The 23,653-nt window shown below is 35.4% G+C and overlaps 1 protein-coding gene across 13 annotated transcripts in view; it reads left to right on the plus strand.

The window, feature by feature from the left end:
• Positions 1–23,653, plus strand: part of MBNL3 (muscleblind like splicing regulator 3) — a 124,361-nt gene that overhangs the window by 43,093 nt on the left and 57,615 nt on the right. For 11 of the 13 annotated variants that reach the window (XM_059679381.1, XM_059679379.1, XM_059679387.1 and 8 more), the window contains exon 2: positions 14,390–15,244. The exons of the other annotated variants lie outside the window; for them this stretch is intronic. In XM_059679381.1, coding sequence (XP_059535364.1) covers positions 15,068–15,244 — 177 coding nt within the window. In that variant the 5' untranslated portion in view covers positions 14,390–15,067. The remainder of the gene's footprint in view (positions 1–14,389; positions 15,245–23,653) is intronic. 13 annotated transcript variants of the gene reach the window in all.

The raw sequence follows: 23,653 nt of genomic DNA on the forward strand, positions 1-23,653 counted from the left end.
TTGAAATTTCAACTACAGTTTTAAAAGGAATTTTCATTATATAGATTAAGATTAAAAAGTGTTTGAGTCAATTTAGAAAATAAGAATAAAGTTACATGTCCTTAATGACTGGGTTCTTTGATAAGTAGGTAGTACCAATACTTCCTAATAACTAATAAATTTGACTCACTTAAGCTCCTTGGCCTCAACTTCCACAAGTGTACAATTGCCTGCTCAATTAACCAATTAAGTTATTCTATAATTCTGTGTACATTAATAAAGATGATATAAAATGCTTTTAAAAATGCAAACAAGATGCTGCACTTTAGAGTTTGTTTCTCTACCTACTTTTCATTCTGGCCTGACATGCATCACTGCCTGTCCTGGCTTAACAGTCTGTGAACTGGAGAGAAACACTCTGACCTTCATCCAGTTCCTTTCATCCTTTGTTCTTCCAGAATATGTTGGATACATAAAATTTGCTCTGATTGTGTGTTGTAGACTACTTGAATAAAACAATTTTCCAAGGGCAGATCATTGTTACCATGCTACATTTGTGGCTACTAAGTTTCTACTCCGCTTAAAATCTTTGAGAGAGGCTCCCTTTTCATCACACAGATACACTCTTTGAGTCACTTTCAAGGTCCTTCAGAAACTACCCACACATTATTTCTCTCCCCCAGTATGAACCTGCCACCCCAGTCAGTCCACATCTGCTCACCATCCTACAAATTCCAGGACCTTAATCTTTTCTTTTCACCCTCATCCTCATTGTTCTTTTTTCCAGGAATGCTCTCTGCTTCTCCTCGGTCCTCATTCTTTAAGGCCCAGCTCTACTTTATCCTGTTTGAAAACCAAAGGACATCTATGCATGCATATAAGCCTAACCAATGGACACAGACAACAGGGAGGGATGGGAGGGTAATGGAGGGATAAGGACACATATGTAATACCTTAATCAATAAAGAAATTTTAAAAAATGAATAAAAAAAAAGAAAACTCTCTTGACCACTCCAGGCCTGAGTGACATTCTCATCTCAGAACTCTTATTGGTTTTGTTGTTATTGTTACTGAATTTTTCTCTTATTTGTCTAGATTGTTTACTTTTATTTTATATTATGTTGTTTCCCAATTCAGTAGAGGCTTCTTGAGTGCAAAGGCAGTGTCTTAGGGTTCTCCTGATTCTCCAAAAGCATGGTACACAAGTCTGTGCATATAGTTGGTGTACAATAATGTTTGTTGTTTGATATTTTCCCACGTGAATTTTTCGAAGGCCTAATTTGCATGATTTTAGGGAATGATAATAAATATTTGTTAAATGGATAAAATGAATGATGGATATGTTATTGTTTATTTTCACACTCCCAAATTCTCATCCATGGCCAACTAATTGATTGTATGATTCTCAGGACAGGGATTTTATCTTGTTCACTTTTGTATCCTCAGCACCTAGATAAATACCTAGGTCAGACTAAATGCCCAATAAATATCTGTGGAATTAATACAGCAAAATCACCCAGTATACATTAAATGCAATCAGTCTTTTGATTCACTTTATATTTTACTCATCTAAAATACCTGAACATTAAAAGACATGAATTGCTAAATATCTTAAGTTTCCATTTTCTTCAAGTTTAAATACAGTTATGGGTGAATGAAAATCTTTTAATGGCACTAGGACATCTGCCCCATCCACATAAGCAAGCAATTAACTGGTATTGTTTAATAACAACTGTGTTTAAAATACAAGTTTTAAATTGTTCTTATATTAAATTGAATTAGTTTAAAGTATTTAAATGACATTAGGTAACAAATTCTCATAATTTTGTATACTATTTAAAAAAATATAAACCTTGGCCAGTTGGTGTGATTCAGTACTTGAGTGTTGACCTATGAACCGGGAGGTCATGATTCAATTCTCCATCAGGGCATATACCTGGGTCGTTGGTTCAATTTCCCATGGGGGGCATGCAGGAGGCAGCAGATCAATGATTCTCTCTTATCATGGAAGTTTCTATCTCTCTTCCTCTCCCCTCTTCTCAAAAATTAATAAAAATATATTATAAAAATAATAAAAAGAGATAAACCTTTAAAAAAAGATGAACTTGCTTGACAAAAACCAGTCACATACATTGCTAAAGCTTTGTTTGAAAGAGACACTGTAGCACCTATTTTTTCCCTTTCTATTACCATATGTATTAACTGTGTTTTTTAATTGGTTTATGAAATAACTTATCTGCTTTTTGATGTGTGTTTTTTAGAAGATATCAGTTCTTTTTTTAAAATTCTTTATTGTTTAAAGTATTACATATAGTATTACATGTTACCTTTTTCCCCCATTGACCTCTCTCTGGCCACTCCCACCCCCCAGCACATGCCCTCACCCCCCCTAGTGTCTGAGTCCATTGGTTATGCTTATATGCACGCACACAAGTCCTTCGGTTGATCTCTTACCCCTGCCCTATCTCTTGCCTTCCCTCTGAAGTAAGACGGTCTGTTTGATGCTTCTATGTCTCTGGATCTATTTTTGTTCATCAGTTTATGTTGTTCGTTATATTCCACAAATGAGTGAGACCATGTGATCTTTATCTTTCTCCAACTGGCTTATTTCGTTTAGCATAATGTTCTCCAGTTCCATCCATTCTGTTGCAAATGGGAAGAATTCTTTCCTTTAAACAGCCTAAGTGCCCATCAGCAGATGAGTGGATTAAAAAACTGTGGTACATCTACACCAGTGGTTCCCAAACTTATTTGGCCTACCGCCCCCTTTCCAGAAAAAATATTACTCAGCGCCCCCTGGAAATTATTTTTTTTTAAATTTTAATAGCAATTAAACAGAAAGATATATGTATTAATGTTTCTACCTTTTTCGTAAAATATAGTAAAGAAAGGTGTAAATTAGAAACATTGAAGTTTGAAATTATGAAACTATTTATTGAACTCAGAATAGAAAGGTAATACAAAAAAAGTTAAAACAAATGCACCTGTGGCCATCACCGCCCCCGCCCCCCCCCCCCTCCGCCGGATCGCTGCAGCGCCCACCAGCGGGCGGTAGCGCCCACTTTGGGAATCACTGATCTACACAATGGAATTCTATGCTGTTGCTGAGCATTTGTGCTGTTTCCAAATCTTAGCTATTGTAAATTGTGCTGCTATGAACAGAGGGGTGCATATATCCTTTCTGATTGGTGTTTCTGATTTCTTGGGATATATTCCTAGAAGTGGAATTACTGGGTCAAATTAGAGTTCCATTTTTAATTTTTTGAGGAAACACCATACTGTTTTCCACAGTGGTTGCACCAGTCTGCATTCCCACCAGCAGTGCACGAGGGTTCCTTTTCTCCACATCCTCTCCAGCACTTGTCATTTGTTGATTTATTGATGATAGCTATTCTGACAGGTGTGAGATGTATCTCATTGTCATTTGGATTTGCATCTCTCAGATGATTAGTGACCTTGAGCATGTTTTCATTGGCAAATATGTTCTTCCATGCAGTGGGCTTTCTTGTTGTTCTGTTGATGGTTTCTTTTGTTGTGCAAAAGCTTTTTATTTTTATGTAGTCCCATTTGTTTATTTTCTTCTTAATTTCTATTGCCCTAGGTCTAGAAGCTGTATAGGTAAGATATTGTTATGACATATGTCTGATATTTTGATGCCTATGGATTCTTCTAAGATTTTTATGGTTTCCCATCTTATGTTTAAGTCCTTTATCCATTTTGAGTTTATTTTTGTGTATGGTGTAAGTGGGTGGTCTAGTTTCATTTTTTTTCATGTGCAGTCCAATTTTCCCAACACCATTTATTAAAGAGACTGTCTTGACTTCATTGTATGCTCTTGCCTCCTTTGTCAAATGTTAATTGAGCATAAAGGCTTGGGTTGATTTCTGGGTTCTCTGTTCTGTTCCATTGGTCTACATGTCTGTTATTGTGCCAGTACCAGACATTTTTGAGAACAGTGGCTTTGTAATATAGCTTAATACCTGTGATTGTGATCCCTCCAACTTTGTTCTTCTTTCTCAGGATTGCTGTGGCTATTCTGGGTCTTTTTTTAATTCCATATGAATTTTTGGAGAGTTTGTTCTAGGTCTCTGAAATATGCTATTAGTATTTTAATGGGAATTGCATTAAATCTATAGACTGCTTTGCATAGTATGGACATTTTAATGATGTTTATTCTACCAATTTATGGACTCGGTATATTTTTTCATTTGTTTGTCTTCCTCTATCTCTTTTTTCAATATCCTGTAGTTTTGTGAGTACAGATCTTTTACCTCCTTAGTTAAGTTTATTCCTATACATCTTAATTTTTTTGTTGTTGCAATAGTAAATGGGATATTTTTTTAAGTTTCTCTTTCTGTGAGTTCACTATTGGTGTATAAAAAAGCCATAGATTTCTAGGTATTAATTTTGTATCCTGCTAGATTGCCAAATTCATTTATTAAGTCTAGTAATTTTTAATGGATTCTTTAGGGTTTTCTATGTACAATATCATGTCATCTGCAAATAATGACAGTTTTACTTCTTCTTTTCCAATTTGGATGCCTTTTATTTCTTCTTGTCTGATCATTATCGCTAGCACTTCCAGTACTGTCGAACAGGAGTGGTGAGAGTGGGCATCCCTGTCTTGTTCCTGTTCTTAGGGGAAATGGTTTTAGTTTTTTCCCATTGAGTATGATATTGGCTGTAGGTTTGTCATATAAGGCTTTTATTATGTTGAGGTATAAACATTCTATTCCCACTTTGCTGAGAGTTTTTATCAGAAAAAGGTTGTTGGATTATGTCAAATGCTTTTTCTGCATCAATTGATATGATTATGTGATTTTATCTCTCAATTTGTTTATGTGATGTATCACGTTTATTGATTTTGGATATTGTACCATCTTTCATCCCTGGAATAAATCCCACTTTGTCATGGTGTATGATATTTCTCAGGTAATGCTGGATCCCATTTGCTAGAATTTTGTTGAGGACTTTAGCAACCATGTTCACCAGAAATATTGGCCTATAATTCTCTTTCTTTGTAGTGTCTTTATCTGGTTTTGGGACTAGGATAAATAATACTTCATAGAAAAAGCTTGGAAGTATTCCTTCCTCTTGAAGTTTTTGGAATATATTTAGGAGGATAGGTTTTAGTTTTTTTTGAATGTTTGGTAGAACTCCCCTGTAAAGCTGTCCAGACCAGGGCTTTTGTTTGCTCAAAGTTTTTTGATGACTGCTTCAATTTCCTCCATAGTTACTGGCCTATTCAGATTTTTTTATTCTTCCTGATTGAGTTTTGGTAGGTCCTATTTTTCTAGGAATATGTCCATTTCTTCTAGGTTGACCAGTGTGTTGGACTAGAGTTGTTCATAGTATTTTTTAACAATCTTTTGTATTTATGTGGGATCTGTTGTTATTTTGCATCTTTCACTTCTGATTTGTTTACTTGGGTCCTCTCTCTTTGCTTCTTGGTGAGCCTGACTAGAGGTTCAGCAATCTGGTTTATCCTTTCAAAAAACCATCTTTTGGTTTTATTGACCTTTTGTATTGTTTTTTTGGTATCTATGTCATTTTTCCCACTGTTATCTTTATTATTTCCTTCCTTCTGCTCACTCTGAACTTTTCTTGTTGCTCTCTTTCTAATTCTTTAAGTTGTAGAGTTAGATAATTACCAGTCTTTCTTTCTTTCTTTCTTTCTTTCTTTCTTTCTTTCTTTCTTTCTTTCTTTCTTTCTTTCTTTCTTTCAGCAGGCCTGTAATCCTATGAACTTCTCTCTCTGGACTGCTTTCACTATGTCCCAAAGATTTTGGATTGTTGTGTTTTCATTGTCATTTGTTTCCAGGAAGTCTCTTATTTCTTCTTTGCTTTGGTAAATCAATCATTGTTTAATAACATGCTATTTAGACTCCAAGTGTTTGATTTTTTTAATTATTTTTATTGTAGTTGATTTCTAATATTATGCCATTGAGATCTGAGAAGATGCTTGACATGATTTCAGTATTCTTGAATTTGTAGAGATTTTGCCTGTGACCCAATATGTGGTCTATTTTTGAAAATGTCCCATGTGCACTTGAGAAGAATGTATATTCTGTGGCTTTGGGAAATGTTTTGAAGATATCAATTAAGTCCAACTGATCTAATTGTTTGTTTAGGATTGCTGTTTCTTTGCTGATTTTTTGTCTAGAGGATTTATTCAGTGATCTCAATGGGGTATTAAAATCCTCTACTATGATTGTGTTGCTGTTGTTCTCTCCCTTGATATGTTCCAGAAGTTGTTTTTTTTTTTATGTATTTGGGTGTTTCTGCATTGGATGCATATATGTTTACCAGAGTTATATCCTCTTATATCCTTTAGAAGTATGAAGTGGCCTTCCTTGTCTCTTGATTTGGCCTCCACTTTGAGGTCTATTTTGTCAGATATAAGTATTACTACCCCAGCTTTTTTCATTTCTATTTGCCTGAAATATATTTTTCCATCCCTTCGCTTTCAGTCTGTGTGAGTCTCTTATTCTGAGGTGGGTCTACTCTAGATAGCATCTATATGGGTCATGTTTTCTTATCCATTCAGCCACTCTATGTCTTTTGATTGGAGTATTTAGTCCATCTTGTTTAATGTTATTATTGATAGGTACTTGTTTGTAGCCATTTTTATTCTTTATGCCTGTGTTCCTTCCTCCTTTTCTATTTCTTCTTTTTACAATTGTCCCTTTAGCATTTCTTGCATTGCTGGCTTGGTAGTGATAAACTCCCTTCACCTGTTTTGGTCTGCGAAGCTCCTGATTTCCCCTTTAATTTCAAATGACATTCTTGCTGGATAGAGTATTCTTGGATTCAGTCCCTTGCTTTGCATCACTTTGTATACTTCATTCCATTCACTACTTGCCTGATGTGTTTCTGTTGAGAAATTATTGGATAATCTAATGGGAGATCCCTTGTAGGTTTCTCTCTGTCATTCCCTTGCAGCCTTTAATATTCTATGTTGTTAACATTTACCTTTATAATTATGAAGTGTCTTTGTGTGGGTCTTTTTGGGTTAATCTTGTTTGGCACTCTCTGTGCTTGTGTAACTTTTTCCTTCCCCATATCAGAGAAGTGTTCTGTCATGATTTCTTCAAATAGGTTTTCTAATCCTTGCTCCTCTTCTTTTCCTTCTGTCACCCCTATTATATATATATATGTTACTTCATTTCATGTTGTCCCAAAGCTCCCTTAGGCTCTTCTCCAGTTTTAATTTTTTTCTCCAATTGCTGTTCAGATTGGGTGTGTTTTCCTGCCCTGTCTTCTAACTCACTAATTCAGTCCTCCACTTCTTCTAGTCTATTTTTGAAACCTTCCATTGTACTTTTCATTGTAGCTGTATCATTCGTGATTTCCTCTTGATTCCTCTTGTTGATTTTCTCATCCATCCTGTTTATGAACTGTATGACCCTTACTCTGAATTCTTTTTCTGACATATTGCATGCCTCCGTTTCATTTTATTCCTTTTCTGGCAATCCCCCTTTTCTCTTTTGGGTTTTTTTTTTTCTTTGTCTCCCTATTTTTGCTGTCTCTTTTTGGCCCTGGGTACCCTGCTTGGGGTTTGATAGGTTGACGACCCTAGTAGAGCAATGGTCAGGGAATCGTTAGCACAGAGGCTTGGTCTGCCTTGAGTCTCACACCTTTATTGTCTCTGCTCTGAGTTGTGCCCCCTTCTCCCACAGATCTGGTCCCTCAGTTGTCTGCTTCAGATGCTTGGGGTGGCAGGAGCACGTGCACAGTTCCTCTGATGTGTGACTCCCTGTGAAGACCCAGAGTCCTCTGTCATGCAATTCGCTGTGCAGCCCTGGAACCTGTGGCAGGGTGGCACCCTTAGTTCCCTCTGTCAGGACACTTGCAGCATGGTCTTGTGTCCCCTGGCTAGACAACCTGGCTTACTCCAGGTTGCACCAGAAGTGCTGTCCTGTGGCCCGAAGTGAGGTGTGCATTGGGTTGTTCTGGATGGCCCTGGTAGGACTGTCCCAGGGGCCAAGGTGGAGCGAGTGTGGGTTGCTCTTTGTCACACAGTCAGACCTCCCCTGTGGCCCTAAATGAGGCATGCACTGGGTTGCTTTTGGTAGTGCCTCTCTGGCCAGGGTGAAGCAGGTGTGGGTTGCTCTGGGTCACCCCAGCAGGGCTGCCTAGGGGGCTGGGACAGGGGAGGGTCATGGTGTTCCCCCTGGCTTGTACCCACTGCGGGGTCCTGGAGCCAGATCCTTGGACCTTGGGTCCCAGTAGGCTGGTGAGGAGGCCTGGTGCAGGAGCTCACTCTGGTGGTTAGTGCTCCCTGCAGATGTCTGGGAGCCTTCCAGGAGGTACTTTGCCATTCACTGCTGGGTACAGTGGTGCCTCCATGTGGGTTATGGCTGGCAAGTGGAATTTTCTAGGCATCCTCTGCCTTTCCTTATTGGAAATTGTCTCCTCATCTGTGTCTAACTAGTTAATTCAGGGTGGATGTTCTCCCATTTAGTTGCTTTCCTGGCCTGGCCCTAGGAGGAGGTGCACAACACTGCTGCTTATTCGGCTATCATTTTCTATCTTCCCTTATCTGCTTTTTGTAAAAGGTATCTTAAATTTAGTACTCTGGTAAAATTGTGGAAAAAATGCAATTAAGCTCTAAAAAACTTAATGAAAAAGCATGCACATAAGCAAAATATCATTATTTTTACAGTCGAGTTTTTTTTCCAGATAAAAAAAACTCAGTTTTCCATAGGATTCTTGTGAAATCATGGTTTCCATCTGCAATGCTAAGCACCTCTCATATGCCTTAAAGAACAAGTATTAGTAGACCACTAATGATAACATGTGAGGGAAATAGAACCTGAAGCAAATATGAAAACTTGAAAGCTTTTAATTTGTTAGCCTGCCAATTCAAGCAGCATGTGGCAGGTGTGTCATATATTCATAGAGCCAAAATAAATGGCCACAAGAAATTCCAAGGCAATACCGATGTAAGGAAAGTTTAAAATGGAAAGAAAGAAAACATTGTTTATTCAGTAGTTTGATAAATACATTTAAATAAATGCCTCTTCATATATTCCTTTAAGTGCAAAATAGTATCTTTGTGACCTTCTGGACCAGGCATTGGCAATGTTTGTGTTATGTGCTGGTTTGTGGAAGGAAAGCAAAAGAAAGGAGGAGACAAGGAAAATGTAGAAAATGTGGGCAAAAGTAGCTGCTGGTGGTGGCCTGGCAAACAACTCTGGAACATGTTACTGTTTCCAGTAGATTGGTAGATAATATTTATTTTGTTTTACCAAGACAACTTTCATGAGAAAACTTGTGAATACTTAAAAAATTATAAAATCTAAATAATGAATCTAGTGTGTGCAATTTTAAAGTAAAAAAAGACAACTTTCATGAGAAAACTTGTGAATACTTAAAAAAATTATAAAATCTAAATAATGAATTTAGTGTGTGCAATTTTAAAGTAAAAACTTTAATATTTTCCTTATGTTGTCTTATTTAGAATTATTTTGGATGAACATTAATTAAAAATCAAAATTAACTTTTCTTTTTAAGGAAGAATACTTTGATAATGTTTCTTCCTATGGCTCAAAGTGATGTTTCCTCCACCCCCATGCCCACTGCGGTTTCATCACATGGATTGTTGAACCAATTATTTCAAAGATTAGTCTACTACCCAAAGTTATAGGCAGAAATCATTTGGGAATCCCATTTTTTTACTCTAAATACAGGATTAGATCTTGTTGCTGTCAAATGAGCAGGGATAGAGATTTTTTTATGGAAACTGCATGCTCTACAGATCAAGAATCCCAGGTACTAACATTCCAATTTGAAAGCTCAAATTCTGAGAAAAACTCATCTTTACAGGTCTAATAGATTGAAAACTGATAGACGTGGCCAAAGCTCTGCCAGCCTTGAAGGTACTTATCTGACAAAACTCCTTGCTAGCATGCTACAGCAGAAGGGTTCATGTTGAATTACCATTTAATCTTTGACTTTTCAAAATAAGAATCCTAGGGAATGCTATAGCACTCTAACTTCCAATGAGAAGATAGTGCTAACAAACCTGAGTAAGACATGCTGTCTACCGACAGGGAATTTACAATCTAATAATGGAGAAAAGTTGAGGGCTATAATGGAAGAACGTGATGCATGCCATAAGAGACACAGTATTTGTGACATGCTTAAGAGGGTGGGCTCTGGACTCACAGTGCCTGAGTTTGAACCATGGTTTGATAACTTAACAGCAACATGAAGTTGTGCAAGTTGAAATTACTAAACCTTTCTCCACTTGTTTTCCAATCTGTTAAATGGGAGCAGTACCACACTCTTCAAAAGGGATCTGTAATTCCAAGGTATTCCTTTTGGTGACTCATTTCTATGCACAGGTGTTTGAGTGTTTAAGTGTTCTTAAGTCATAGTGCATGATGTACCTACCATTCATGGTGATTTAGAGGCTGAGGGTGAAGTTACAGCATCTAGTGTGTGCTTCTAGAGCTTCATTAACTCTCATAATCATTTTGCTTTTCTGTGCCTTGGGTTTCTTCTCTATTTAAATGAGCAAAGGAAGTTCCATGATAACAGGGACCTTACCAGTAGTGTTCAACATCTAGAACAGTGCCTGGCACATAGTAGATGATGGATAAATGTTGGGGCAGCACAATTCAGGGATATTATGAAAATGGTGATACAACAGAAATGCACGTAATTTTGAGAGTCATGAGTACTACCCCGAAATGACTGGATTTTCTTGTTTAAGATCCCAAAGACAGATAAGAGATTAGAAATGATCTCTATTTACAGTTCTCTGCTGATATTTAAACATGAATTTTGGAGTCAGAGGATCTTGCCTCTACTTGTGGTTCTATCACTTAAGGCTTTGTAACCTCAGATAAGTAACCTCTACTAGCTTTATTTTCTTCACTTTTATTTTGGGGTTATCACTCTTGCTTTTGAGTGTATTTTAGAGCTCCAATGATGAATGGAATGAAAGCACTTGTGAATTGCAAATACTATACAAATACAAATATGCTAAGCAATGGAAACTTTATGCTCTACATTAGAGTAGTAAAAAGCATAATCAAGCAAAATTGTATTCCTATTACTCAAATCTAAGGCAGTGAAGATAAAACTGTATTGTCTGCAAAAGTTGATCTTATTTAAAATATAGGGAAAATGGACACCGTCCCTGTCTTTTATACACAGTCAGATAAGCACAGCTGCAGGAGAGAAATTCTTTCCATCGTCACAACAGCTCTTTTTAGTTGTTGCATCTAGCTTTTTCTATGCCAGCTCCAAAAATAGTTCCAGTCTGAAGGAAGTGTTTTGAGGATTTGGCTAGGGACCCAGAGGAGGTTACAGGCTGAGTTAAAAAAACACACATGAAAATTCCTTCTTCAATTACCCCTATCTTACATAAAATGCATGGCCAGAGTCCATTTTCTGTTTGCATTATTCATGTAAAAGTTCAAAATTTATTATTTAGTATCTGTTTCTATACTTCATGGACCTTTGTAGAAAAAATATTTCTCCAGACCCTCACTATTTATATTATGAGCAAATTATGTATATATATATATATATATATATTATATATATAATATATAATATATAATATATAATATATAATATATAATATATAATATATAATATATAATATATAATATATAATATATAATATATAATATATAATATATAATATATAATATATAATATATAATATATAATATATATTTATATATATAAATTTGGGGGAGGTATTTTTCTTTCAAATGTATTCAGGCAGCCTATATAATTTAGTTGTCAAAATTTTCTTTAAATATAAACTCATAAACTCACAGAATATATACTTTTACAGTACTTTCCATTATATACTAAGTCAGTTACCGTATGGAACTTAATGTACTCTTGAAATTCAACTTTGTAGCACTAATTAGAATTTGTGTCCAAGGAGAATCTAAGAAAGATTGGTATAGCTGATTTCATCATTCATGAGGCTTTGTTTGTTTTCATGTGTCTGCAGACTTTTAAGAAACATAATAACATCACTAATATATAATACACATACTATCCAATTCACCCACTTAAAGTGTACAAGGTAGTGAATAGGACCATCATCACTATCTAATTCCAGAATATTTTCATTATCTCCAAAGGAGACCACATACCCATTAAGTAGTTATTCTACTTTATCCCCTTGCCTCGGCCCTCACAATCACTAATTTGCTTTTTTACTCTATGGATTGACTAATCTGGATATTTAATATAAATTGAACCATACAATATGTGGCAATTGTGACTGGCTTCTTCCATTTAGCATAATGTTTTCAAGGTCCATTCATGTTGTAGCATCTATCAGCACTTCATTCCTTTTGATGTTGAATAATATTCCATTTTGTGGCTATATCACATTTTGTGTATCCATTCATCTGTTGAGAGACACTTGGGTTTTTTCTACCTTTTAACTATTGTGAATAGTGCTGCTGTGCACGTAAGTGTACAAATATTTTTTTGAGACCCTGCTTTCAATTCTTTTGGTATGTACCTAGGCATAGAAGTGCTAGGTCATATGGTAACTGTTTAACATTTTGCACAACTTTCAGACTGCCACAGCAGGTACACTATTTTATATTCCCACCAACAATGTATAAAAACTCAAATTTCTTCCCCACTTCTGTTTTTATTAGAGCCATCCTAATGGGTGTAGAGTAGTATCACATGGTGGTTTTCACTTGCATTTCCCTCATCTGGCTACTTCCATATATTTTTTTTCTAGGGGTCACTTGCCTGACAACCTTAGCCCTCTAGAACATGGTCCTTTATGGAACATATTGTGAAAGGTCCCCTACACAAATAAGAGCAGTCATAGATCTTCTGCATGAAAGCCCTGCACTTTGCTCCCTGAGGCCCCTCATTCACTGAGTAACTCTTATTCAACATTCATGATTGGCTATTATGTTTTACAGAAGGGAGCTAGATAGTCCACTATGGCAGATATTGTGGCAAGTAAGAGTAGAAGTCTAACCACTACATCGTATACTGGAAACTAATACAAAAAGATAATATTGAATTAAGCTGTAATTGAAAAATAAAATTTAAAATAAATAAATACATTTTCAAGTAAAAAAATAATAGAAGTGACAAATATTCATCTGCTACCGAAGAAGAACTATAATATTTCCCAGGACATTTGTGACCCCAAGCCCTCAACCAGAGGCCAAATTATGTTCAATATTTTCTAAGAAGCCAAAGCTACATATAATACATTTTAGAAATATTTCCATAAAAAATGACTCAAGAAATTCACCCTTTGCTTTTGAATGGATAAGCTTGCATGGATTTCCTAGATACTTAATTTCCCATTGGCATCTGAAAAATTAGGTGATATTGAACTTCATCTTGAATGTGGATTCTACAAAGTTATAGAAGACATTGTTTAAAAAAGTAAATGAAAAATTTTAAAGAACTGTAATTCTACTTTTTTTGATAAAGTTAACAGTTAGTTGATTTACCTTGTACTCATTGCTTACTTTTGTTTTAGAAATTCCCTGTTACTTCAGTATGTGTTCATGGCATACTGCCAGTAAATTAACCTTTCATCTGCCTTATCAGCTGGATTGCTAGAATTTGTTGCTGGTTGACACTGGGTTAAACTGCAAACCTTAAAGCTGCACAATACTGAATGTATGAATGAACAGTGCTTTCTGTCTCACTTATTTGTACATGCTGAAACCTTTTTCTAAGTTGTTCCAATATCCCTTCATGGAGACTAATAGCTAATAGAGCATACACAGAAAAAAAAACCCCAGCATCTTTTCAAAGGATTTCTTTATGTGAAGCACATGTTACATTTCTAGCCTCTATCCTGCCTCATTTTCTGTGGGTCTCCAGCTAGTTATGTCATGACCATTTTATGTGATCATAAACAATTACATTTCAAGTACACATACAGAGTTACCTCATAGAGCAACTTAAATTGTCTTAACAATTCCTGTTTTCTGGATTTTGAGAGCAGATAATCAAGCCTTCAATCAGAATGTAGTAAGGCCAGTTTAAAGACAGGTCTGTGGTAGCCTGTAAAAACTTGAGACGTGCAGGTGCATCGTAAGTGTGTAAGAGTCTGTCATGTCAGGCTCTGAGATTTTCTGTGCAGTAGACCCAAGAATGAATTTCTTACCCCAAATGATCAAAATTAAGAATTCTTTTTAAAATTGGGTTGTTGCCTAGTCTTGTATTACAACAGTGAATCAAAGTATTTGCTTCCTTTTACTGTGCACAATTCTACACTGGGAAATTCGCATTTTATTGACAATGGCTAATTGAAGTGTATTGTCAGTATTTAGATGCCTCCTGTTTTAAATACTATATAGTTACTTCTTTTCTAAATCTAGAGCTTAAATCAGAAGCATTGTATGATATTTGCTAATTTTATTTTATGTTTTCCTTGCAGGTTTCTGAGGTGTCTTTTCTGAAAGCTCTTCTGCTTTGATTCCACTCTAGAGCTGTCTCTTTATAAACTCCTCTCCTTACCACCCCCACCCCCACCCAAAACCTGGTGTGCTCATTCGTTTAATTTCTTTGATTCTCAGTTTTTCATAGTCAATTTCCCTCATCCTGATTTTGCAGCAATTTTTTTTTTTACAATTGTAACATCCTTACAAACCATAATCTTTAAAGCCAAGAAATAGGGAGAAAAACTTTTCTCCCCCTGAACTGAGACCATTTCACAAATTGAAGGGCAGCCAACAGCATATGCTTTTTGCCAAAATAATTGAAAACATCAACTGGAGAGCACATAATTCTTTTGAAAGTCCACCAGTTATTTGAAGTAACTTTGGCAGAAGAACAAAATAAAACACTCAATATTTTAACCTTTATGGTTGCCTTCTTAGAAGTTGGTTTCTAATTTGGTTTTTAGTTATTCTGATACAATTTTTATTGTATGATTGGCTTTTTGTTTGACTAGACCTAATTTGACTTAAATGAAAACCTAAGTGCTAGCGAAGAAATATTTCACCAAAGCAATCTGTGATCTCTTTACATTTAGCCTGAATTCATTTTTAATCTTTTAACAACAGCAGTAATACTGTCTTAGAGAGGGTGCACTTGATTTTATTTTGCTTTCAATATGACGGCTGTCAATGTTGCCCTGGTTCGTGATACCAAGTGGCTGACTTTAGAAGTCTGTAGAGAATTTCAGAGAGGAACCTGTTCTCGAGCTGATGCAGACTGCAAGTTTGCCCATCCACCAAGAGATTGCCATGTGGAAAATGGCCGTGTGGTGGCTTGTTTTGATTCTTTAAAGGTGAGTCTCATCTAAATGCCCATAATGTTTAAATTAAATCTGTTTATTTCTATTTTTGAAAGACGATGTGCTTTGAAATTGGTAAAGTTAATAACATGAAAGTGGTTAAGTTTTTCTTTTGTTTGTTTTTTAAGACAGGATGTAGACCTTGTGTTTGTATAACTAAGCCAGGCTAAAGTTCACCCCATCAAAGACACTGATCAAAAGAGATAGGTTTAAAGAAAAAAATTTAAAAATTTTTGTAGGAATGAGAAATTTCAGCCTTGCCATAATTCTTGTGTACAGTTTAGGTTTTGAGTGGAGTGATCATAATCCTCATATAATCTAGAGAAGTCCTCTACTGAATTATGTTATCAAAATACAAATGTCAAGGACCAGTCATCTTTCAGAGAATATAGTCAGGTCCAGAGAGAATAAGGTGAAAACATCACTATCCAGAAAGAAAACGATGGCATTTTAAAAGTTCTTAGTCAAAGTATATTTTGAATGTTTAACATATTGTTGTAAAACTAGATTCATTTGTTTTATCTTCCTGAACTGCTTTTTGACCAATTTCAAATTTGTCAGTACATTTTGTAAGAAAAGTCCTATTGCCAAGGTCAAAAACCCAAATAATATGCACTATAGAATAAACAAAATATGAAAGCAAAGGAAATATTATGTAGAATAGAACATATATGATTGCAGAACAAACAAATGCACTGATTTTCATCTTTTACTAAGTTATCCTTAAATTAAGGATAAAGATGAATAAATTAAAGAAGTAAAAAAGCAATAGATTCCTGGTCTAATTAGTAAGATTTGCTAGGATACATTAAAATTTTTTTTTCAAAATGTGTTAAAATGAATTAAACTTAGCAAGAACTTTCAAAATTCTTGATATTATTTTATACTTGTCGTGACCAATTTTACCTTATTAACATTTTTATTTATGCACTAGTAGAGATGTATTTCTTCATGTGCTCTTTTCTTTAAAAAAATTATCAAGTGATCCTACTTAAGTAGTTACTTTTACTTATTTTGTAGTTACTAGTTTTTCTTATAAATCATTCCAGTTCAAGAATGAAAATTTATTACCATAAAGGATGGTAATCCCTACCATTAAAAATGTCTGGATTACTCTTATTTGCAGTAATTATTATGACTAAAGGCTTATTCTGTTTTCTTTATTTCAGTTTCATTCAAGTTTCTATCTACAGTTACTTTGTATATTATTTAAATCTACTGCTGCAGAACTGGGCAGTGCCATGAAGTGGAAGAGCACTGGGTTAGTTGGGGGGTGGGATATGTCTTTCATCCAGTCCATAAAAAGGATCTGTCACTGCACTAGGAATTTTACATATTTATTTTCAGGAGCTCTGGGTTGCAGTCCCAACCCCACTATTCACCTTGGCTACTTAATCTGACACAACTTGAGTTCTTTCATCTCTAACAGATGGATCTTCTTCTCTACTTATCCTTCATGATTATTGTGGAGATTTCAATAGATAATATAAATGAAATATCATCTATTATTATAAAAGTGAATTAAATGAAAGGTTTTCTTACTATTAGGAGTCTTCAAAAACAGTTCTATTAAGTTAGTGTTTATTATTTAAAACTATATACTCATGTTTCAAATGTATATGCCCAAATCTAGTTGCCTGAGTGTCATGTTAGTTCTTCAAGCTAAGTATCACTGTTTTTATGGTTTACTCTTTGACATAGAGTTCCTTTCAGGTTTTGTAATATCTATCTTCCCAGACATCTGGTGGTAGGATACATGTGATGTTCCTAATCATTGTTATAGTTCAAATCAGTTCTTCCACTTAAAGATAAAGTGCCACAAAGGAAACATCTTGAGGAAAAGTAATATAGAAAGTGATTGTTAACAAAATGCATACTGCACTATCACTTAAAACTTGGAAAATGTTTAATTCAGAAACTCATAGATAAAAGCCAATAAATATTAATAAACCACTTATTTAAAATATACTATCTATTCACTGCATTCAGAGTTTTAAAAATAATTTTGCATTATGTTAATACCTGATGACCAGTCACACAGGATATGGATGATTTGCATCATTATTACATTATCAAATTTTAATGAAAACCTTAATGTTTCAAATATACAATATCTTCCAAAAAAGTTTCTATTTAGATAGCATATTTGTCACATTTCCATGTCTGCACAAAAAGCTTTGTAGTTCTCTTCTTTTATATTATCTTTATTCTAGACATGCTTGAAATGTATGCTAAGTTGAGGGTAATTGACCTATGTGGATTGTACTGTTATCATATCTATAATACACAAATTACATACCTCAATGATTATTGCAGCATTTGCTACCCCCTCTCTTGAGTTTGTATAATTGAAACACCTTCAAAATGCACCTGTTTCTTCTTTTATGAGTGGTTAAATAATTGAAGCAATCATTTGATGAGTTTTGAGCTGATGCTTTTGTTGTTTTTAGTTTTTATTTTTATGAGGACTCCTTTAACAGTAGGTACTCTACCAGATGATGGTTCTTTGCCGTCATAATAGGCAAAATAAATATAATGTCCTATATTGACTCATAATGAGATAATATTGTGAATATAAGGAGGGCAAACTTGATGGCTAATTGTGCATTGTGCTGAAGTGCTCTGCCCATCACTTTGTGAATGTTGAGTGTTCAATGATAAAGGTTTCACTATCTTTAGATAGAACCCTAGAGAGTGTAGCCCATAGATTATTTTCCAGCTACATAAAAGAGTATTGTGTTATGTTGATATGCAGCTGTTTTTTACTCAATTGCCTAGTCTGCTTGACACAATTTATTTCAAAATTTCACTCCCAAGTATTGTTTAACTCATTCTGCACCAAATTTTTGATATTACAGTTTACCATTGATTTGGTTTGGTATTTTTAGTGAATGTTTCTAGCAATTAACAAAACATCATCATTAAAAATACCAACCTAAAATCTTTGAGATTATTTTCATAGTCAAGAATGTTATCTTCATGTATTCGCTTCAACAATATCATATCTTGAACCTTCCCTTCCATACCTGAAGCAGTGTGATATCAGCCATCTGTTTTCCAGAAAGAATATAAATGCTATCATTATTTCATTATGACATATCAACACCCATCACATCTGCCCAATCCACTCACCACTTTGGGTAGTTTTGTAATAAAAGTTATCGGGAAAGGTCTTAACATCTGGCATAGTCAGAAAATAGTCATGTTAACCCATATACATTCCTAAAATATTTGAACTGGGTAAGGAACACACATAAAACAGTCCCACACTATCTTTAAATATCTCATATTATCACAAGCATAATATTTTCACAAGTGAAACCTGTTCTATAGGCCTATGAATGTGAATCTATCCTTGTAGGTCAAATTGTCCTCAGTTGCCAGTATATTTTGCACTAGTATCACTAGTCACAACAGTTTTCACTAGTTTAAAATTTGATCATCTTTTGACTGAATATTTACCTCATCCCCGTTTGCTAAGGGAAAATTTATAGGGAGCAGAAGACTTTTAGCTACATAATCCCAAGGATCTTTGGATTATGCAAGATTTAGAACCATTTTTGAGCTCCATCAGAGGTGTCTGCTGCTCTACAAAGACACAAAGGCAGCACCTGTCATCTTCAGACTCAAGGAAAATAACATTTTACTTAAGGATCTCTATCTTCTATGATATTAACCTTACAAAGGAAGTGTCTTTGGTAAAGGTCAATGCTATTTTGGACATTTCAAACACCACTTGAAAGACTCATGGACAGAGACAACATTTGTTGCTTTCAGTTTTATATCCCACATATGAGTGAAATCAGATGGTTCATAACTTTTTCTGACTGACTTATTTAGCTTAGTATGATATTCTCAGGATCTATCCGTGTTTTCACAAATGGCAGTGTTGCATCTTTTCTATGGCTGAGTGATAGTCCATTGTTTATACGTACGACATCTTCTTTATCTAATCATTGTCCTGGCCACTGTGAATAATGTCATTTACAATGAACACAGGTGTGCATATATCAATGAATAAATGTTTTCAAATTTTGGGGGTAGATACCCAGAAGAGGAGTTATTTGGTCAGTTGATAACACTATTCTTAATTTTTTTTTTAGGAATCTCCATGTTGTTTTCCATCGTGGCTGGGTCAGTTTACATTCCCAGCAGAGAATGTACATTCTCAGCAGAGAATGAGGGTTCCCTTTTTTCCCACAAACTCTCTAACACTTATTACTTGTCTTGTTGATAATAGCCATTCTAACAGATGTCAGGTGGCATCTCATTGTAATTGTTTTTTACAGATGTCCCATTTTTCCCCCATTGACCCTGCTCCAGCCCCCCTCCAGGCCTTCACTGCATTATTGTCTGTGTCCATGGGTTATGCACATATGCATATAAGTTCTTTGGTTAATCTCTTGCCATCCCTCCTTCCCTCTGAGATTCGTCAGTCTGTTACATGCTTCCACGTCTCTGGATTTATTTTGTTCATCAGTTTCTTTTGCTTATTAGATTCCACATATAAGTGAGATCATGTGATACTTGTCTTTCTCTGACTGGCTTATTTCACTTAGCATATCACTCTCCAGGTCCCTCCATGCTCTCTCAAAGGTAAGAGATCCTTTTTTACAGCATGGTATTCCATTGTGTAAATGTGCCACAGCTTTCTTATCCACTCATCTACATTGTAGTTTTGATTTGCATTTCCCTAATACTTAGTCAAGCTGAGCATCTTTGCATATATCTGTTGGCCATTTGTATGTCTTTTTCAGAGAATTTTCTATTCATATACTCTGCCCATTTTTTTTTACTTGAATTATTTGTTTGGTGTTGAGTTGTATGAATTCTTTATATATTTTGGATAGTGACCTCTTGTAGGAGCTATTTTTCTGATCAGAAAAATTAAAAAACAGCTTTTTTAGAAAACTGATATAGAGACAAATTTATTTTAAAAATATATATACTTCCGTTACCCAATGGAATTCTTAATATATTCCTTTTCAAAATTTCTTTTTGAAAAATATATTTTTATTGATTTCAGAGAGGAAGGGAAAGAGAGAGAAAGAGATAGAAACATCATTGATGAGAGAGAATCATTGATTGGCTGCCTCCTGCATGATCAGGGATTGAGCCCACAATCCAGTCATATGCCTTGACCAGGAATTGAACCGTGACCGCCTGGTTCATAGGTCAATACTTAACCATTGAGCCACCAGGGCTAGGCCAAAATTTCTTTCAGTGACAACTGTGTTTTTAAAACAAGATTCATTTGCTCCATGGACTCCCAAAGGATTTTCACACACTTGCGAAGGAATAATGTTTTAGAAATATGCTTAATTTAAAATATACCATTCTTTAAATAATTTGTAGCCATCTGAAGTTATGTTTATGATAACTATGCCAGAATAATAATAAACTCTTTCTTTTATTGACTGCCTACTATATATCAGAAAATTTTCACATGCTGACTCTAATTCTTACAACAACCCTGTGTAGACTTTACCTTTGGATGGCCCAGGTTTCATCAGCTGTGTGGTCTTGGATAAGTAACCAAACTTTCTGTCCCTAAGTTTCCTCATTTATGAAAATATAGAACCTACTAGCACCTACCTCTGCAGGTGCATTCAAATGAGATGATCCAAGTAAGGTGCTCAGGACAGGTCCTGATTCATCATAAGCACTCAAAATATACCTTTCAAAAAAAATAAATTCTGGATGTCCTGAAAATTTAAACATGAAGAACAAATTAAATTATGACAGTACTGTAATAATGTGTAGGTGGACACTTATAATCATGTGTGGGGAAGACCTTCTAAGCATTCTTAGAAGTAGAACCAATAAAAGCAAAGGATTATTAGAATGGGCCACACAATAAAAATAATTTCTGAATGGCATAAAACACTACAGTTAGAAGATAAGCAATAATTTGGAAAAAAATTTGTGACACACATGACTATTTTAATATACAATGAATTTTATGAATAAAAGAACACAAACATTAAAAAATATTTTCTTGCTCAGCTGGTGTGGCCCGATGGTTGAGCGCTGACCTATGAACCAGGAGGTCACAGTTCGATTCCCTGTCAGGGCACATGCCTAGGTTGCAGGCTCAGTCCCCAGTAGGGGGTGTGCAGAAGGCAGCCAATCAATGGTTACCTCTCATCATTGAGGTTTCTATCACTCTCTTTCCTTTCCTCTCTGAAATCAATAAAAATATGTTTAAAAAATATTTTCTTAGTAAAATAGGCAAAGGACATAAACAGCAGAGCAAGACAGTTTGATGTGACCAATTTATCTTCTTCAACACTGTGAGGACATTTTATGAGCCCTATTGACACAGCTGCTCTGATGCAGCCGCTGAGTTTCAGCTGTCCCTGTTATAATGAGCATGCTCCCCTCCCTGCCTAACCTCCATCCAGAGGACCTTCACTTTCTACTGCAGTCCTTTCTGAATTGTTTGTATTTTCTTTTACAAATGCATTACTTCTAAGGAGAGAGAGAGAGAGAGAGAGAGAGAGAGAGAGAGAGAGAGAGAGAGAGAGAGAAAGAAAGAGAGAGAGAGAACCTTGTTAGATAGGGATTGCCTTTAAGAAGAAATGAAAATCATCTCTGTTAAATAAATTTTATGATATTAAATGTAATGTTTGCATACTCAAGTCTTAAAAGTAAGAATTTAGTTGAGCATTTCCTCTACAGCCTGGAGCTGAGAATAGGGAATTTTGTTGTAAACCAAATACCTTCCTTCTCCCTCTCCACTCAGTATCTATATCTATATCTGATTCATTCATTCATTCATTCATTCACTGGATAGGTACATATTGCGCACCTATTGTGTGCCAGGCATTGTAGTAGTCATGGGATCTAGCAGTGAACTAGAACAGTCCCTGCCACCATGGAACAGTCTAACTGGGGGGAGTGGTCAGGCAAAAAAGAAATAAATGTTTAGGTTAATGACATATTGTTAGGTGTGAAGGAAAATGAAGCAAGAAAAGAACACAGAGAGCAGCAGGGGCTGCTCTTTTAAATAAAATGCTCAGAAAGGCCTCTCTAATGAGGTGATGTTTGAGGAGAGGCATAAAAGAGGTGAGGGAGTGAGCTATGAAGATTTCTGAGAACATTCCAGGCCAAGAGAACAGCAACAGCAATCGCCCTGAAGCAAGAATAAACCTGGTGTGTTTGAGGAAAATCAAGACGACTGGGGTGGCAGGCACAAAGGGATGAAGTGGGAGAGCTGTAGGAGATGAGGTCAGAGAGATCTTGGGTTTAGGGAGATCAAGGAGGACTGTGTTTATCTTAGTAAAATTCAGGGCAGTTGGCCTGTTCTGTGCTGGGCTTCTCTGGACTCTTCTGATGTGTATCTTTTTCCTGCTGTTTTTTCTCTGTATCTTTTTCTCTTCATAAATCGTAGCCATTAGTATAATCTTCTCTGAGTCTTGTGAGTCCTCTGGCAAAGCACCAACCAAGTTTTTTCATACATTATTCTTCTTTTTCATACATTATTTACTTGATGATTTTTAAAAACCTTTTTTTTTCTTTTTATTAAGGGGTTGTTTCTTTCCCTTTTTATTTTTTAAAATGTAATTTTTGAATTGAAAAAATATTTTAATAATTAAAATTTAAAAACAACTGGTTATTAATTGGTGAATATATGAAGAAAATGTGGTTTTATACAACAGAATATTACTTATTTATAAAAAGGGACTAAGTATGAATATAGGCTACAACATGGATGAACCATGAAAACATTATGCTAAGTGAAAAAAGCCAGCTCAGAAAGACCACATGTTGTGTGATTTCATCTATGTTAAATATCTAGAGTCAGCAACTCCATAGAGACAGAAAGAAGATTAGTGGCCGCCAGGGGCATTTGTGGTAGAGGTGAGAGGGCAGTGGAAAGTGACTGCTAATGGGTAAAAGGTTTCCTTTTGGGGGTAAAATATATTCTGGAATTAGATAGTGGTAATGGTTGTACAACTTGATGAATGTGCTAAAAACCACTGATGTGTACACTTTAAAAGGTGAACTTTATGGTATATGAATAATATCTCAAGAAAACATTTTTAAAAATAAGCATGATAAACTGTCAGAGAGGAGGGCTTTGGGGGGCTGGATGAAAAAGGTGAAGGTATTAATCAAAAAAACCCATAACTCATAGACATAGACAACAGTATGGTGATTACAAGAGGGAAAAGGGGTGGGGGCAGGTAGAATAAAGTAAAGGGGGGATAAATGGTGATGAAAAGAGACTTGACTTTGGATGGTGAACACACAATACAGTATACAGATGATATATGACAGAACTGTACACCTGAAACCTATATAATTTAATTAATGTCACCCCAATACGTTCAATAAAAATTGTTAAAAATTAAGTATAAAAAGATATTCAGTGAAATCTCCCTCTCATCTCATTTTTCA

The sequence above is a fragment of the Myotis daubentonii genome, chromosome X (genome assembly GCF_963259705.1).
Source record: "Myotis daubentonii chromosome X, mMyoDau2.1, whole genome shotgun sequence".
Lineage (NCBI taxonomy): Eukaryota > Metazoa > Chordata > Mammalia > Chiroptera > Vespertilionidae > Myotis > Myotis daubentonii.